General features: G+C 55.1%; 1 protein-coding gene across 3 annotated transcripts; it reads right to left on the reverse strand.

Annotated features, from left to right (window-relative positions):
* Positions 1 to 939: 939 nt before the first annotated feature.
* Positions 940 to 12998, reverse strand: ZNF641 (zinc finger protein 641). Of its 3 annotated transcripts, none has more exons than XM_038753203.1 (8): positions 12961 to 12998; positions 9705 to 10184; positions 7155 to 7404; positions 6622 to 6713; positions 4215 to 4302; positions 3643 to 3747; positions 3002 to 3429; positions 940 to 1151 (listed from the first exon to the last, which is right to left on the reverse strand). In XM_038753203.1, the coding sequence occupies exons 2-8, from the start codon at positions 10086 to 10088 to the stop codon at positions 969 to 971; spliced, it is 1530 nt and encodes a 509-aa protein (XP_038609131.1). In that variant the 5' UTR covers positions 10089 to 10184; positions 12961 to 12998; the 3' UTR covers positions 940 to 968. The 3 variants fall into 3 exon arrangements, with proteins under 3 accessions (XP_038609131.1, XP_038609132.1, XP_038609130.1); XM_038753204.1 differs by having other exon boundaries at positions 3062 to 3429; positions 4215 to 4344; XM_038753202.1 differs by having other exon boundaries at positions 4215 to 4344.
* Positions 12999 to 18112: the final 5114 nt, after the last annotated feature.

The raw sequence follows: 18112 nt of genomic DNA on the forward strand, positions 1-18112 counted from the left end.
AAAATAGGGGGAGGGGAGGGCCTGAGCTGATAAGAACTTTACTGCTCCTTCATGGGGTGAGGTGGCAGGGAAGACCAGGAGCCCAGCGTGGGGTGTCTGGGCATTGAACAGCTACCAGGGGTCCCCTTTCTCCTCTCTTTTTGGCAAGAGTAGCACAAAGGCTCTCCTCCTTCTCTCCATTGCCTTTCTTTGGTGGAGAGCAGACCCTCCAGGTTCCCGCTGCCAACTTTCTATCAATTCTGTCCCAGGGGCCCAAAAGGAGTCCTAGCCCTAGGCTTTTCCCTGGGCTCCCACCCATTTCCTCAGGTTCATACATAGGTCATCAGTGGCCAGATATTCACACTGCTTCTCTGCCCTGTTCTTGATAACTCGCCTTGAAGGGGAAGTGGTAATGGGAACTGGAATTCTCCTTGGGCAGTTGGCCACAAGGGCCAGGTCGACAGGAAGTTTCCATGGCTGGGTGTGCTAGGCTCCCGCACTTGCCTATCCCAGCTTCCAGAGTGTTACAGTCAGGGTGGAAAGGATCCAAAAGGGTGGCTTTTTGGTCCATTAGCTCTACTGCATTGCATGCTCCCAAGTACTTACCGTAGTGCTCTGCACGTATCCAGACCCTGCTGGAAACCCTAAAAACCTGCTCCTTTTTGCACCTTCTAATAATGAAAAATCTTCACCTATCCTCTCCTCCCCCATTCTAATCAGTGGTATTTATTTGGCACTTATTGTGTGCAGAACATTGTATTAAGTGCTTGGGAGAGTACAAGAGAACAGAATAGGTAGACATGTTTCCTGCTCTCAATAAGCTGACGGCCTAATTGTCCTGCCTGGGTAGAAAGGAAAATCACTTGGTCCTACATATAAAGTGGAGCAGACCCTTCGGTCTGTCACCTGCGCAATGGTGCTCTGTGGAGGGGGAGATGGATAACAAAACACAAACTCCAGTTAAGAAAACAGAACAATTTGTGACTCACTCAGCAAAAACCACAGTCACTACCACACACACCACCACCCCCCCGAAGCCCGGCAGCTCCTTGGCAATCCTGAGGCTCTTTCCCAAAGTCCCAGCCCACGAGCTCCGTGGCCCCTTCAGGAGCCGGCAGACTCGAGTCCTCGTCCTTGTGGGAGCGATCCTGGTGTCCCCGGTATCCTGGCACCTGTGGATGGGGCAGCCGAAGTCAAATGACAACGTCGATGGTCTTGCATCAAGGGAACCCTGACCTTTCCTAGAACGCCCTGTGTTGGAACAGTTCTGTCACTACCTAGAATCCCCAACTCCCGCAGGGCACGACAGCTCCTGGGGCCTCTGGGAGCAGGAAAGGGCCACAGAGGCCTAGGGGCAGCGACACCAATACTGAACACTCGGCAATGGAGATGAATAGACTAACGCGGGAAACAGGACTGTGGGGGATGGACGGGGACCCGAGACACATGGAGGAAACAGCAAAAGCAAACTGGGGGCCCGAGGCCGGGCACAGGTCAAACTCCAGTCGGAGAAAGCCTTAGACTAGAGGATGAGAATACTTTTTCCATTCTCGCAGGTCTTTATCCTACACCCTGTCAGGGGGCAGTGAGCAGTTATTACTAAGGAGAGACCTCACTGTGAAGCAGTGTGAATTCCTTTTCTCTTCTTCCTAGACTGAATTCGCATGTGGGACGTGAGCCGATTCTGACCCAGTGACCTCATATCTTACCTCAGAGCTCAGCAGTTTTCTAGGCACAAGGTAAGCAAGTCCCTGTTCTTCCTTCCCCTTAGACTTTGAGCCCCATGTGGGGTGAGGACTGCACCTGACCTAATTATCTTGCCTCTAAGCCAGTGCTTAGTACAGTGCTTGGCACATAGCAAGCGCTTAAATACCACGATTATTATTAATAAATACCATCGTTATGATGACAGTGCCAACAAAGGAGACAAATCGTCACACTAACGGAACTTTTTTCCCCCCACTACACTCCAGCTCTGCCCGAATGTATTCCTTGCGGTTGTCCCCTGCTGGTCACCCAAGAGCTGTTGACAACTCTCCTCTCCCCGGATCTGAGCGCCTTGCTGACCCCCCCATTCAGCCGTCCCCTGTGCTGCTCCTTCAAAGCCTGAACGCTTCACCGCACAGCCTTCAGGGAGCTTGGTCACGGCCCCTTCGGCCCTCTCTCCCAACCAATGGGGCCCTAGCACCCCCTCTACAGTGGTTTCTTCGACTCCTCCCATTAAGCTCCTTCTGGGCAGGGACCCTGTCTTGGGTGAACCCTCTTGCCCCCACCCCGGTGTCCTGCACCCAGTAGACTTGACAAATACTATTAACGACGAGGACCGTCGCTCCTGAAATCAAAGGGGCCTAGGAGCCAGGAGTCCTGGCTCAGGGATGATGGTTCCGGCCCCTCCCCTCCCCCCCGTCCCCACTGGCTCCTCTTCTTCCCCCCACCACCAGGGTGGGGCTGGGGCTCATGTTCCCAAAGAGGTCAGGGGAAGGACCGGTCCCTGCAGGCCCCCGGAGAGCCAGTCCTGGAAGGGCAGGGGGCCGGGGCCCAGGCCGGCTCCCTGGGCGGACGTGGCCGGTGGGGATGGCGGGAAGGCGGTCCCCAGGGGCGGGGGGGCTCGCGGGCTCTGTCCCTGGTGGGTCAGGAGGTGCCTGTCCAGGTGGTGCTTGCGGCCAAAGCCCTTCTGGCACTGGGGGCAGTGGAAGGGCTTCTCGCCAGTGTGAGTCAGCCAGTGGCGCACCAGGTGGTGGCGGCGGCCGAAGCTCTTGCCGCACTCCCCACAGATGTGGGAGCGCTCCGCGGGTGGGGCCCGCCGCCGCCTCACCTTGCTGGGCCCCTCCCCAGCCTGGCGCGGCTTGGCCGGCTTGCCCTCCCGGCCCTCGGGCCCGGGCCGGGCCCTCCCTACACCCGGGGGCCGGGCCCACCCGTCTACCAAGGCCCGGGCCCGCCCCGGGGCCGGAGCCCGGCCGGGGACCTCGCCCTCGGCATGAGCCCGCTGGTGACTGGCCAGGTGGGCGGGGCAGCGGAAAACCTTGCCGCAGTCGGGGCAGCGGCTGGGCTTCTCGCGCAGGTGGGTCTTCTGGTGGCGCACCAGGTGATGCCTCCGGCCGAAGCTCTTCTGGCACTTGGGGCAGCAGTAGGGCCGCTCGCCCGTGTGGGTCTGGAGGTGCCGGGCCAGGTGGGAGCCCCACACGAAGCTCTTCCCGCACTGGGGGCACAGGTGCGACCGCATCAGGGAATCCAGCTCCCCCCGGCACAGCAGGCCAGGGAAGGCACCGGCCCGCAGGGTGGCCAGCTCCAGGCTCCGGGCCCCAGGGCTCCCTGGCCCGTCCGGCCAGGATCCGTCCGGCCAGGGCCCACCCGGCTCGGGGCTCCAGGGGAGGGCTTCCTCCGGCCCGTCGGCTGGCAGGCCGGCCGGCTCTGGCTCCGGCACCACTCCGTCGGGCTCACTGCCGTCTCCTATGGCGGGGGGTAAGGGAGGACCGTGGGGGTGAAAGGGGACTCTGGGGTCAGGGGAGCTGCTCGTAGGTAAGGCCGGAGCTAGCTCTGCCCTGGCCCCTTCCCCACAACTCCCTCCTGGGCTGGAAAGACCAGAGAGGGGCAGGATCGGGGGTGGGGGGTTGAAGGGAGGAGGGGTTCCCCGCTGGGCCAACAATGGGATGCTCTCCTCACCTGGGTAGGTGACTCTGAGAATCTCTGAGTCCTGGGAGTCCAACATCCACTGGTCTTCCCCTCCTTCCACCTGGGAGAAGCCATCCAGTTTGGGAATTGGGAACCCTGTCCCGTGGGAGAGGAGAAGGAAGAGTCAATAGGATTGGGGCTCATCCCTGCACGGCGAGGGAGAGGCAGGAGAGGCTACGATCATGAACCTGAAGATGCCAGCCTGCTGGATGGTCTCGACCTCCCCGCCCCCAGCTCCTCCCTCCCCATTCCCACTCCCCGCACCGGTGTAGTCCCGGTCCTTTGGCTGGGGAAACAGGGGAGTCTCTGACGGGCTCTTGTCGCATTGCTAACTGTTGTAGCATCCCCTCCCAAGTGCTTTGAATGGTGCCAGACGCACAGTATGTGCTCACTACAGCCGATTGGTTGCAGCAACCCTGCCTACCCGCCCCCAAATAGCCGAACCTCCCCTTCACCCTCAGTAATGGAGGGGACCCCTCTCCCTGTCATGTCACAGGATCTCAGAGGGGGTAGTCTGCCGGGGGGCCTTTGGACAGCTGCCCCCCCGAGGCCCAAGCCCTTACTCAGAGACACCACAATCCCACAGTTCTCCTGCATGACGTATTCGCCGTAAAAGTCCGTCTGCCCGGGGTCCAGACTCCCCCACTCCTCCTGGGAGAAACACAGGGACACGTCCTTGATGGTCACCAGGCCCTGAAACGAAACAAGACTCTAGCCCTTCAGCGCTCGGCCACCCCCATCCTGGAGCAGGACATGGGGAGACTGGGGCTAGGGGAGGGGTGAGGAGCAGAGCGTGAGGGAGTGTGGGCTGTGCCGGGGGCGAGAGGAGACCTAGGAAGGAAAACTCAGCCGATACATAAACGGACAGAGCAAAGTACCTGGAAACCCGTTGCCTAATAGAAGGCACGGCAAACTCACTTAGGGGCTGGACGGGGCTGGCTTGGATAAAGCTGCCAGTAGCTAATAAATCGTCTGCTTCATTATTAAGGGACTCAATCGATCAATTGTATTTATTGAGCGCTTACTGTGTGCAGAGCACTGTACTAAGCGCTTGGGAAGTATAAGTTGTCAACATATAGAGACGGTCCCTACCCAGCAGTGGGCTCACAGTCTAGAAGGGGGAGACAGAACAAAACAAAACATATTAACAAAATAAAATAAATAGAATAGATATGTACAAGTAAAATAGAGTAATAAATACATACAAACATATATACAGGTGCTGTGGGGAAGGGAAGGAGGTAAGGCGGGGGGTGGAGTGGGAGAGGAAGGAGGGGGCTCAGTCTGGGTCATCAATCAATCAATCGTATTTATTGAGCGCTTACTGTGTGCAGAGCACTGTACTAAGTGCTTGGGAAGTACAAGTTGGCAACATATAGAGACGGTCCCTACCCAACAGCGGGCTCACAGTCTAGAAGGGGGAGACAGTCATCCCCATTTTCCAGATGAGGGAACTGAGGCCCAGAGAAGTGACTTGCCCAAAGTCACCCAGCTGACAGTTGGTGGAGCTGGCATTTGAACCCGTGACCTCTGACTCTGAAGCCCGGGCTCTTTCCACTGAGCCACGCTGCTTCAAGAAAGAAGAATGAATGGATGCTGTGGGGAGGGGAAAGAGACAGCAGCAGCAAAACGGAACATGGAGACAGGGGGGAGTGAAAAGCAGCATGGGAAGATTTATGGGAAGCAGCATGGCCTAGTGGATAGAGCCTGGGCGTCAGAAGGTTACAGGTTCTAATCCCGACTCTGCCACTTGTCTGCTGGGGGACCTTGAGCAAATCACTTCACTTCTCTAGGCCTCAATTCCCTCTTCTGGAAAATGGGGATTGAGACTGTGAGCCCCATATGGGACAGGGACTGTGTCCAACCCCGTTTGCTTGTATCCACTCCAGGGTTCAGTACAGTACCTGGCACATAGTAAGCACTTACAAATACCCTAATTAAATACCATTGTTAGCAACTGAGGACATCACTGTGCCGTCAGATGAAGGGAAATGACATCGTCACTTTGTCACTACACTTCATCCAGCCAGATGGGCACACAACCGCTCCACAAACACACTCACACCCACAGTTAGTGTACTGTACTGTACACTAACGCTCCCCATGATCACCCTAATACCAGCCGACAGGAACACATGCCTCCCGTGACTCTGAGACTCTGAGTCCTGGGAGTCTGGCATCCACTGGTCTTCCCCTCCTACCCTCTCAAACACACGGGGACATGACTGCCACACAATCGTTCCCACCCAAGAGGAGAGAGGTATCCAAGCTTCTGCCAAACATTCCCGTGGGCACTCATCTCCACCATTTTCGCCCTGAGGAGCAACAGCAGGGGGAAGCGGAAAGAAGCGAAGGTCTACCATGAGGGTGGAGGTGCAGGGGGAAGGGGTTTTCCAAGGAGAGTCCCCTGTGGCCCCCCCGTTCCTGCACCTCCAAGCTAACCAAGGCTAACCAAGACCATTCATTCATTCATGAGCGCTTACTGTGTGCAGAGCACTGTACTAAGGGCTTGGGAAGTAGAAATCGGCAACAGAAGACCACCCGCTGTGGCTCAGCTGCAAGGACCCTCCTAGACCCACACCCTTATGCGGCCCCCCTCCCCTGCTGGCCGAGCTCGGCCACCTGTCCTCTCCCAACTCAGTTTCCCCAGGCCCCCCGGAGCCAGCAGCCAGCCAGGCCCACCCCAAGGAGCCCAGGCTGTAGCTGGGGTCCACGAGGAGGCTGCCCTAGGGTGTGCGGGACGAGTCGGCTGGAAGACAAGGGGGTGGCGGGAAAGGGCCAGGCTCCCCAAGGGAGCCATGACCCACCTTTCATTCATTTATTCATTCACTCAATCATATTTACTGAGCGCTTACTGTGTGCAAAGCACTGTACTAAGCACTTGGGAGAGTCCAACAGAACAATAAACAGACACATTCCCTGCCCACAGCGAGCTTCCAGTCTAGAGGGCAAGCTTCCAGTCCAGTTTACCTGCGATCCAGCGGCCAGGAGGGAGGCGGCCATCTCCCGCTCGGTGCTGCTCCCGTCCGGCGGGGAGGCAGGGACTCGGGGAGCAGACGGGGCTGAGGGGGGACAGAGGAGGCATTAAGACAGCAGCAGCTGACAGGGGCTCGGGGCGGGGGGGTGGGCAGGGGGAGGAAGGCATTCACAACTGCTCCCTCCCCTCCCACCAGAAATTCCCGCTCCAGGGGTCATGCCCCACCCTGCCGCATCTCCCAGCGCTTGGGGGGAGGGCTCGGTGGTCCCCTGGCAACCAAATTTGTAGACACATTCCCTGCCCACAAGGACCTTATAGTCTAGAGGCTTCAACAGGAAATCCTTGGGACTCTGTGGCCACATAAGCCATCCTGAAGTATCTTTGGGCCGCTCCCAAGGGCTGGGGGACAACTAGGCAAATGGGGGAGGAAGAATTTGGGGTGCGTGTGTGTGTGGATGTAGATCATCAAGGCCTGTTCAATCAGAGAACCCTGTGTCTCCTCCCATACCACATGGCAGCCTCTCACCCCTCTCCTGGGTGGGTGGCAGGGGCGGTTCCTCCTCAGGATCCCAGCCCGGCGTGTCCGGGGAGCCGACGTCCCGGCTTGGGGTCTCCGGGCTCGGTGGCTCCTCCTCCTCCTCTTCTTCCTCTTCCTCTTCCTCCTGGTCCAGGGACTCCGGCCTGTCCAGCTGGATGGTCAGGGGCTCCCACGGTGTGGGGCCCAGGGCGGAGGTCTGCTCCGAGAGCACTTCCTGGCCACGCACACACACTGTCACCTGGGAACAAGGCAGTGCGCCTGTCACCCCCAGCCCCTGGGAGGTCTCAAAGGGAGACCCGAAGCTGCTATGGGGCTGAGGGTGGGGAGCGGGGAGAATCCGTTCAAGGTCATTTCAACCCCCTCACAAGGCCTCCAAGCAGTGGGATCCAGTGTCCCGCATTGTCAGATGCCTCCAGCCACCACTTCCAGGAATTGTGGGGGCCGGGGGCTGCTGTGAGGATGGTAAGGGGTCTCCAAAGGGAAGAAGGCCTCCAACGGGGCCAGGAACAGCAGGGATTTGGGAACCCCAGGTTCTGGACAAATGTAAACCCTCCCCTCCACTGTGGGCTAGGCCTGAGGTAATGAAAAGTCCAGGTTTCCGAGTACGGAGCTCGCAAGTCTGTCCGGCCTGAGGTGGGAGGTGGATATCATAATAATAATAATAATAATAATAATAATAATAATAATAATAATGATAATAGCCATGTGCCAGGCGCTGTACTAAGCACTGGGGTGGATATAAGCAAATTGTGCTGGATACGGTCCCTATCCCACGTGGGTCACAAAGCCTCAATCCCCATTTTCCAGATGAGTCAATGGAGGCCCAGAGAAGTGAAGCAACTTGCCCAAGGTCACACAGCAGACAAGTGGCATAACCTGGATTAGAACCCATTAGCTTCTGATGCCCAGGCCCGTGCTCTATCCACTACGCCATGCTGCTAATTTAGGGGTGATTGAAGGGGAGAGGGAGGGAGGTGCATGTGTGTGTGCATATGCCCTTGTGTGTCTGGCAATGAACATTTAGGGGTTCACAGAACTGCTTATCTATGAAACCTGAACAGGGGCTTCTTAGACAGCAAATACTTCCTACACTTACCCACTTCTTCCTCCTCTCCATAAATTATTTCAGTGCTTGTTTTCCCCACGAGATTGTAAACCCCTTGATGGCAGGATTGGGTCTTCTAGCTCCACTGTATTCTACCAAAGGCTTAGTCCAGTGCTCTGCATGCTGCAGATGCTCAAGCAATACTATTGTTTGGTCAGATGACCAAAAATGGCCACTGAAACTGCGGTGGGCTTGCCCACTGGTCAGGGACTTCCTCTCGGGGGGCAGAGAGTCTAGATAGGCCACAGGCAATGGGGTTTTAGGGGCAGGAAGGGGCCGTGGTTGGTTCCCAGAGGGACGCCAGAAAAAGTGGGCAAGATGGGTGCCAGACTGTGGGCCTCAAGACCCAAGCTGCCATGGCGGGTTCCTATGATGCCCTGGCCCGAGATGGCATAACCAAAAGAGATGAGAGTGGGGACAAGAGGAATGCCAACTGTGAAGTGATCTTTGTTTTTGTGTCTTTATCTTTTAGTGTGATTTTTGTTTCATCTCTCCTTATGAATCTGTCACCACTTCCCCCTCCCACTTTTCAGGCTTAGATTGTAAGCTCTCCAAGGGACAGAGACCGTATCTAATTGTCATTGGAGTACTCTTTCCCAGGGCTCAGTATAGGGCCCTGCGCATAGTAAGTGCTTAATATTCTTACTACTCTCATCTCTCTTGAAGGATTCCACGAACCCTTTGAGCCAATTGTCCAACCGCTTGAGCGACCATCCCGGCCCTCCGCTGTGCCTCTGCTGGGCTCCAGGAGGACGAGGGGTGGTGGAAATGCGGCGTCTCGGGGCATGGGGAGAGTGGCAAGCCCCAGCTGCAGGTGGCACCTTCTGGCTGGCCTAGAGGCCCTTTTGTCACTCCTGTGCCAAAGAAGGATGAGCCCAATAGGGTGGAGGGGGAGAAAGAGACAGCGAGGGAGAGAGAGGAAAAACTGCCTCTCTGGGAATGGGGTGCTGTGGGTGGGAAGGACAGAGCCTGGGCCTGGAAGTCGGAAGGACCTGCGTTTTAATCTTGGCTCTGCCACCTGTCTGCTGTGTAACTTTGGGTAAGTCACTTGACTTCTCTGGGCCTCAGTTATCTGTAAAATGGGAATTCCAACCTGATTGACTTATACTTACCTCAGTGCTTAGCACATCGGAAGTGCCTAGCAAGGACCATAATTATTATTATGATTACTATTAAGAGCTCTGCCCGTGGCCCGGGAGAGCTGGCTAATGCCTGCATGGGCCAGAACTTTGCTCACCCACTATTTTTTTCAACAAGAGCGGACTCATCCTAGCCTCAGCTGGGGGGAAAACAGATCCACGACCTGGAGAAAATTAGGTGGCCATTCAAAGCTCCAGTCCCACCACCACCGCCGCCATCCCGGAATCCTAAACCCACCCCCGTTCAGCCCCTCCCTCCCCCGCGTCACACAAAGCCCGATTCCCCCTTCTCACCCACCGCCTCGGTCTCCTGGTCTCCCTCTGCAGACCCTCCACCAGGGCCACGGCCTCCTCGCCGCTCTCCGGCCGCCGCTCCCGCACCTGAGTCTGGATCTCCCGGGGCAGGACGGTGAGGAACTGCTCCAGGACCAGCAGCTCCATGATCTGCTCCTTCGTGCGCAGCTCGGGCCGCAGCCAGCGGCGGCAGAGCTCCCGGAGCCGGCTGTGGGCCTCCCGCGGGCTGCCCGCCTCCTGGTAGCGGAACCAGCGGAAGCGCTGGCGGAAGCTCTCGGGGCCGGTGTCGTCCTGTCCCCAGACCGAGTCTTCTGCCACCTGGACCGTCAGGGGCCCCTCATGCTCCCGGGAAGCCCGAGCCGGGGAGCTCGGGGCCGTAGCCATCGTTGGGGTCGGAGGTCAGGGTGGGGGGTGAGGGGGGCCTTAAGCCTTGGTCTTTCCTGGGATCCCTGGGCCGCTGAACACCTGGAGGAGGAATTGCTGGGGGAGGGGAGAGACGAGATCACGAAGGGAAATGCTCAAAGGCGTCCTAAGCGTCCTAGATAAGCAGCATAGCTCAGTGGAAAGAGCATGGGCTTTGGAGTCAGAGGTCATTGGTTCAAATACTGACTCTGACAATTGTCAGCTGTGTGACTTTGGGCAAGTCACTTAACTTCTCTGTGCCTCAGTTACCTCATCTGGAAAATGGGAATGAAGACTGTGAGCCCCCCCATGGGACCACCTGATCACCTTGTAACCTCCCCAGTGCTTAGACCAGTGCTTTGCACATAGTAAGTGCTTAATAAATACCATCATGATTATTATTATTATTATTATTAAGCTAAGTTGCCCACCAAGGCCCTTTGGGGATGGGGAGGGGAGAGGACTTAAGGCCTTCAGGTCTACATCTCTCCGCTCACCTCAGGCAGGCATAAATCGGGGCGTAGAGGAGAAGAGCTGGGGGGTGGGCAGGGAAACATCAGGAAGCAGGCCTTCCTGAAACAGTGAAAGGACCAGGATAACAGAGCATCTGTCTGGGAGCCAGGGTTGTGGGCTGGAGTGACCGGAGGAGAGAGAGACCTGGGGAAACCGAGGCCTGGGGAGACTGAGAGCCAGGGAACCAGGGACAGGGAGACCAAGACCTGGGGAAAACAAGGCCTGGGGAGACTGAGAGCCAGAGAACCTGGAACAGAGAGCCCCAGAGAGACCGAGACAAGGGGAGACTGAGACCTGGGGAAACCGAGGCCTGGGGAGACTGAGAGCCAGGGAGCCAGGGACAGAGAGACAAGGGGTGCCCGAGACTTGGGGAAACCAAGGCCTGGGGAGACCGAGAGCCAGGGAACCAGGGACAGAGAGACAAGGGGAGACTGAGACAAGGGGTGACCAAGACTTGGGGAAACCGAGAGCCAGGGAACCAGGGACAGGGAGACCAAGACTGGGGAAAACAAGGCCTGGGGAGACTGAGAGCCAGGGAACCTGGAACAGAGAGCCCCAGAGAGACTGGGACAAGAGGAGACCGAGACCTGGGGAAACCGAGGCCTGGGGAGACCGAGAGCCAGGGAACCAGGGACAGAGAGACAAGGGGAGACCGAGACAAGGGGTGACCAAGACTTGGGGAAACCGAGAGCCAGGGAACCAGGGACAGGGAGACCAAGACTGGGGAAAACAAGGCCTGGGGAGACTGAGAGCCAGGGAACCTGGAACAGAGAGCCCCAGAGAGACTGGGACAAGAGGAGACCGAGACCTGGGGAAACCGAGGCCTGGGGAGACCGAGAGCCAGGGAACCAGGGACAGAGAGACAAGGGGAGACTGAGACAAGGGTTGACCGAGGCCTGGGGAGACCGAGAGCCAGGGAACCAGGGACAGAGAGACGGGGAGACCGAGACAAGGGGTGACTGGGGCCTGGGGAGACCGAGAGCCAGGGAACCAGGGACAGGAAGACCAAGACCTGGGGAAAACAAGGCCTGGGGAGACTGAGAGCCAGGGAACCTGGAACAGAGAGCCCCAGAGAGACCGGGACAAGAGGAGACCGAGACCTGGGGAAACCGAGGCCTGGGGAGACCGAGAGCCAGGGAACCAGGGACAGAGAGACAAGGGGAGACCGAGACAAGGGTTGACCGAGGCCTGGGGAGACCGAGAGCCAGGGAACCAGGGACAGAGAGACAGGGGGATACCGAGACAAGGGGTGACCAGGGGCCTGGGGAGACCGAGAGCCAGGGAACCAGGGACAGAGAGACAAGGGGAGACCGAGACAAGGGTTGACCGAGGCCTGGGGAGACCGAGAGCCAGGGAACCAGGGACAGAGAGACAGGGGGATACCGAGACAAGGGGTGACCGGGGGCCTGGGGAGACCGAGAGCCAGGGAACCAGGGACAGAGAGACAAGGGGAGACGGAGACAAGGGGTGACTGAGGCCTGGGGAGACCGAGAGCCAGGGAACCAGGGACAGAGAGACAAGGGGAGACCGAGACAAGGGGTGACCGAGGCCTGGGGAGACCGAGAGCCAGGGAACCAGGGACAGAGAGACAGGGGGAGACCGAGACAAGGGGTGACCGGGGCCTGGGGAGACCCAGAGCCAGGGAACCAGGGACAGAGAGACAAGGGGAGACCGAAACAAGGGGTAACCGAGACTTGGGGAAACCAAGACCTGCGGCGACCGAGAGCCAGGGAACCAGGGACAGAGAGACCCAGAGAGGCCGAGACAAGGGGAGGCCAAGACCTGGGGAAACCGAGGCCTGGGGAGACTGAGAGCCAGGGAACCAGGGACAGAGAGAACCGGAGAGACCGAGACAAGGGGGGTCCGAGGCCTGGGGAGACTGAAAGCCAGGGAACCAGGGCCAGAGAGGCCCGGAGAGACCGTTACAAGGGGGGTCCGAGACCTGGGGAAAACGAGGCCTGGGGGGACCGAGAGCCAGGGAACCAGGGACAGAGAGGCCCGGGGAAACCAAGACAAGGGGAGACCAAGACCTGGGGAGACTGAGAGCCAGGGAACCTGGGACAGAGAGGCCCGGGGAAACCGAGGCCTGGGGCCAAAGAAACCCGGGGACAGAGGGACGAGGGCGGCCCCGAGACAGAGACTGACCGAGATCCGAGGAGACCGGGACTGGGGACGGGGAGACCCAGGGAGACAGACCGAGGGCCCGAGGAGTCAGGCGAGAGAGCCGCAGGGAGGCGGAGATGGAGAAAAGCGGAGGGCCAGCCCCCTCCCCCGCATGGCCCCCCGGTCCCCGGCCCGGTCCTGCCTCCCGGGCCTGCTTGGGCCCCGGCCCCCCACTCACCCCGGGCCGGGCCGGACCGGACCGGACCGGACCGGGCCCCGCCCTCCGGAGCTGGGGCCCGGGCCCAGCGGAGACCCCGGCCCGGCGCCGCCGCCACCGCCACCGCCAGCAACGGAAATCCCCTCCGTTTCCGGGGCCCGGCCCGGCCCGGCTCGGCTCGGCTCGGCCCGGGGGGGCGGGCCCGGGGGGAGGGTCCACCTCTCGACCGCCGCCGGCGTTCGTTCATTCATTCGATCGTATTTATTGAGCGCTTAGTGGACTGAGCGCTTGGGAGAGGACAAAGCGCCTCGGAGGGGACGAAGAAGCGCTTACTATGTGCCAGGCGCCGGACTTGTTAACAATAAGGGCATTTATTAAGCGCTTACTATGTGCAAAGCACTGTTCTAAGCGCTGGAACAGCTAGAAGTCAATCAATGAATCAATCGTATTTATTGAGCGCTTACTGTGTGCAGAGCACTGGACTAAGCGCTTGGGAAGTACAAGCTGGCAACATAGAGAGACAGTCCCTACCCAACAGTGGGCTCACAGTCTAAATTATTTAATTTATTTGTACATATCTATTCTATTTATTTTATTTTGTTAGTATCTTTGGTTTTGTTCTCTGTCTCCCCCTTTTAGACTGTGAGCCCACTGTTGGGTAGGGACTGTCTCTATATGTTGCCAATTTGTACTTCCCAAGCGCTTAGTACAGTGCTCTGCACATAGTAAGCGCTCAATAAATACGATTGATGATGATGATGATGATGAAGATAAAAGGGGGAAACAGAGAACAAAACCAAACATACTAACAAAATAAAATAAATAGAATAGATATGTACAAGTAAAATAAATAAATATAGAGTAATAACTATGTACAAACATATAGACATATATACAGTCAAGGCTGGAGGAGCCTTCCACTCTCCCCCCTTTTCTTTTCAATAATAACAATAGTTGCTAATAATAATAATGACGTTTATTCACTCATTCATTCAATCGTATTTATTGAGTGCTTACTATGTGCAGAGCACTGTACTAAGCGCTTGGGAAGTTCAAATTTATTAAGCACTTACTATGTGCAAAACACTATTCTAAGCGCTGTGAAGGTTACAAGGTGATGAGGTTGTCCCATGGGGGGCTCACAGTCTTAATCCCCATTTTCCAGATGAAGTAACTGAGGCACAAAGAAGTTAAGTGGCTTGCCCAAAGTCACACAGCTGACAATCAGCAGAGCAGGGATTTGAATCCATGACCTCTGACCCCAAAGCCTGGGCTCTTTCCATTGAGCCACGCTGCTTACTATGTGCAAAACACTGTTCTAAGCGCTGGGGAGGTGGTAATTGCTAAGCGCTTACTATGTGCCAGGCACTGGGCTGGGTGCAAGCAACTTGGGTTGGACACAGTCCAACCGTATTCATTCAATCGTATTTATGGAGCGCTTACTGTGTGCAGAGCACTGTACTAAACCTTATTGTAGTTAAGCGCTTACTATGTACCTGGTACTGTATTAATCGCTGAGATAGATTCAAGGTAATCAAGTTGGGCACCTTCCCTGTCCCACAGGACTCACAGTCCTAATCCCCATTTTAAAGATGACGTTAATTGAGGCACGGAGAAGTTAAATAACTCACCCGAGGTCACCCAGCAGACAAGTGGCAGAACTGGGATTAGATTAGAAGAGTACTAAAACTTCCTACCAAAGGCCCCGTGTTCCGGCACTGAGGTGGATACAAGCAACTCGGGTTGGACACAATCCCTTGCCCCACGTGGGGCTCACAGACTCCAACCCCATTTTACAGATGAGGGAACTGAGGCCCGGAGGAAGTGAAGCGACTTGCCCAACGTCACACAGCTAAGTGGCAGAGACAGGATTAGAACCCATGACCTTGGGATTCACAGGCCTGTGCTCTAGCCACTACACTGTGCTGCTTCACTATGCAGTTGGTATTTGTTAAACACTTCCAGGCAGTGTGCTAAGCGCTAGGGTAGATCCAAACTCATGTGGTTGGACCTGGTCCCTGCCCCACGTGGGGTTCCCTGTCTAAAGCCCCATTTTTACAACATGGAATAATGGATAGAAAATGGGCCTGGGAGTCACAAGGTCGTGGGTTCTAATCCTGCCTCTACCACGTGTCTGCTGTGTGACCTTGGGCAAGTCACTTTGCTTCTCTGGGCCTCAGTGACCTCATCTGGAAAACGAGGATTAAGAGTGTGAGCCCTATGTGGAATAGGGACTGTGTCTAACCTGACTAACTTGTATCAACCCCAGAGCTAATATATGTATATATGTTTGTACATATTTATTACTCTATTTATTTATTTTACTTGTATATATCTATTCTATTTATCTTACCTCCTTCCCTTCCCCACAGCACCTGTATATATGTATATATGTTTGTACATATTTATTACTGTATTTATTTATTTATTTATTTTACTTGTACATATCTATTCTATTTATTTTATTTTGTTGGTATGTTTGGTTTTGTTCTCTGTCTCCCCCTTTTAGACTGTGAGCCCACTGTTGGGTAGGGACTGTCTCTATATGTTGCCAACTTGTACTTCCCAAGCGCTTAGTACAGTGCTCTGCACACAGTAAGCGCTCAAGATTGATTGATTGATTTTGTTAGTATGTTTGGTTTTGTTCTCTGTCTCCCCCTTTCAGACTGTGAGCCCACTGTTTGGTAGGGACTGTCTCTATATGTTGCCAACTTGTACTTCCCAGGTGCTTAGTACAGTGCTCTGCACACAGTAAGCGCTCAATAAATACGATTGATTGATTGATTGGCATGCAGTAAGTGCTTAAGAAGCATCATAGTTATTGTTATTTTTACAGGTGAGGGAACTGAGGCCCAGAGAAGTGAAGTGACAAGTTCACACAGCAGGCACATGACAGAGTCTTCTGTCTCCCAGGCCTGGCCTCTTTTCACTAGATCAGGCTGCTTCTCCCGTGAGGGCCTCATTTCCCCTTTTATTGATGGTATTTTTTTAGTGCTTACTATGTGACAAGCATTGTTCCATGTGGTTCCTGCAGTCCCCCCCACCCCCGCCCTCGGGTGGGGGGAGAGGGATGGAAGGATGAAGGAGTTGGAACTTGTAATGGGAAGCACACAAGTGCTCATTCACATACAATCACACACACAAGCGTAGGTGCAACTGACAATCATACACATCATCATCACCATCAGTGGCATTTATTGAGCGCTTACTGTGGGCATTCATTCATTCATTCAATCATATTTATTGAGCACTTACTATGTGCAAAGCACGGTACTAAGCACTTGAGAGAGTATAAGTCAGAGGTCATGGGTTCAAACCCCGGCTCCACCACTTGCCAGCTGTATGACTTTGAGCAAGTCACTTAACTTCTCTATGCCTCAGTTACCTCATCTGTAAAATGGGGATTAAGACTGTGAGCCCCCCGTGGGACAACCTGATCATCTTGTAACCTCCTCAGCGCTTAGAACAGTGCTTTGCGCACAGTAAGTGCTTAGTAAATGCCATTATTATTATTATTACAATATAACAACAAACAGACATATTCCTGCTCATAAGGAGCTCACAGTCTAGAAAGGGAGACAGACATTAAGTGCATTAGTACAGTATAACAACAGGCACATTCCTGCCCATAAGGAGCTCACAGTCTAGCTGGGGAGACAGACATTAAGCACACTGTACTACGCACTTGGGAGAGTACAGTATAACAACAGACACATTCCTGTCCACAACAAACTCACAGCCTAGAAGGGGAAACAGACATTAAGTGCCTTGTACTAAGTGCTTGGGAAGGTACAATAGAGTTGGTAGACACATTCCCTGCCCACAACAAGTTCACAGTCTAGAAAGGGAGACAGGTGTTAATATAAATACAAAATTTAGAATATATAACATATATGTATATATAAATATTTATATAATGCTGTGCAGCTGAGCGTGGGGCGATTATCAGATGCTCACAGGTCACAGATTCAAGTACACACATACGCACACAGGAAAAACAGCCACTTGCCAAGATGCATCCGGTCATCAATCACACTTATAAACAAAGTCACGGACCGAGAGATGGACACACTGAATGAAAATCACGTGCATTCCCCTCTCCATTTCTAGCCTGGGAGTCAAGAGTGGATGGGTTAGAAAAGGAAAGGAAGGGAAACAGAAATTCTTCTCATTTTCTTTTTTAAATGATATTTAATAAGCACTTACTATGGGCCAGGCACCAATCTAAGCATTGGGATAGACACAAAATAATCAGATTAGACACAGTCCATGTCCCCAGGGGTCCTCACTATCTCAATCCCTATTTTACAGATGAGGTAACTGAGGCACAGTGGAGTGACATGCCCAAGGTCACCCAGCTGACAAGTGGCAGAGTCAGGATTAGAACATATGGGGCTCACAGTTTTAATTCCCATTTTACAGATGAGGCAATTGAGGCCCAGAGCAATGAAGTCACTTGCCCATGGTCACACTCCCCGGCCTGTGCTCTATCCAGTAGGCCAAGCTGTTATGTTCTAGACCCTTTCAGGCCCCTAGACTCGGGAGCAGCCAATGCACCCAAGACCCCGAGTCTTCCTGAGGCACCTGGGCGAAGGGCTGCAGCCTGCGAGGTGGGGGTATTCATTCAATCGTATTTATTGAACGCTTACTATGTGCACAGCACTGTACTAAGCACTTGGGAAGTACAAGTTGGCAACATATGATGGGAATGGGACCCTCGTGCAGAAAGGAGGAGGCAAAAGCTTGAACGACTGGAAAGGGGTTACTCTACCGAGTGGGAAGACCATTTAGTGTCCTCTCCCAAGTGCCCAGCATAGTGCACTGCTCGCAGTAAAAGCTGATTAAATACAATGGATTGATAAGAGGAGCTGGAGGGGAATTCATTCATTCAATCGTATTTATTGCGCAATTACTGTGTGCAGAGCACTGTACTAAGCGCTTGGGAAGTCCAAGTTGGCAACATATAGAGACGGTCCCTACTCACCCTGGGCTTCAAGGCTGTCCATCACCTCGCCCCCTCTTACCTCACCTCCCTTCTGTCCTTCTCCAGCCCAGCCCGCACCCTCCGCTCTTCTGCCGCTAATCTCCTCACCGTACCTCGTTCTCGCCTGTCCCGCCATCGACCCCCAGCCCACGTCATCCCCCGGGCCTGTAATGCCCTCCCTCTGCCCCT

This window comes from Tachyglossus aculeatus, chromosome 10 (genome assembly GCF_015852505.1).
Source record: "Tachyglossus aculeatus isolate mTacAcu1 chromosome 10, mTacAcu1.pri, whole genome shotgun sequence".
NCBI classification, from domain to species: Eukaryota; Metazoa; Chordata; class Mammalia; order Monotremata; family Tachyglossidae; genus Tachyglossus; species Tachyglossus aculeatus.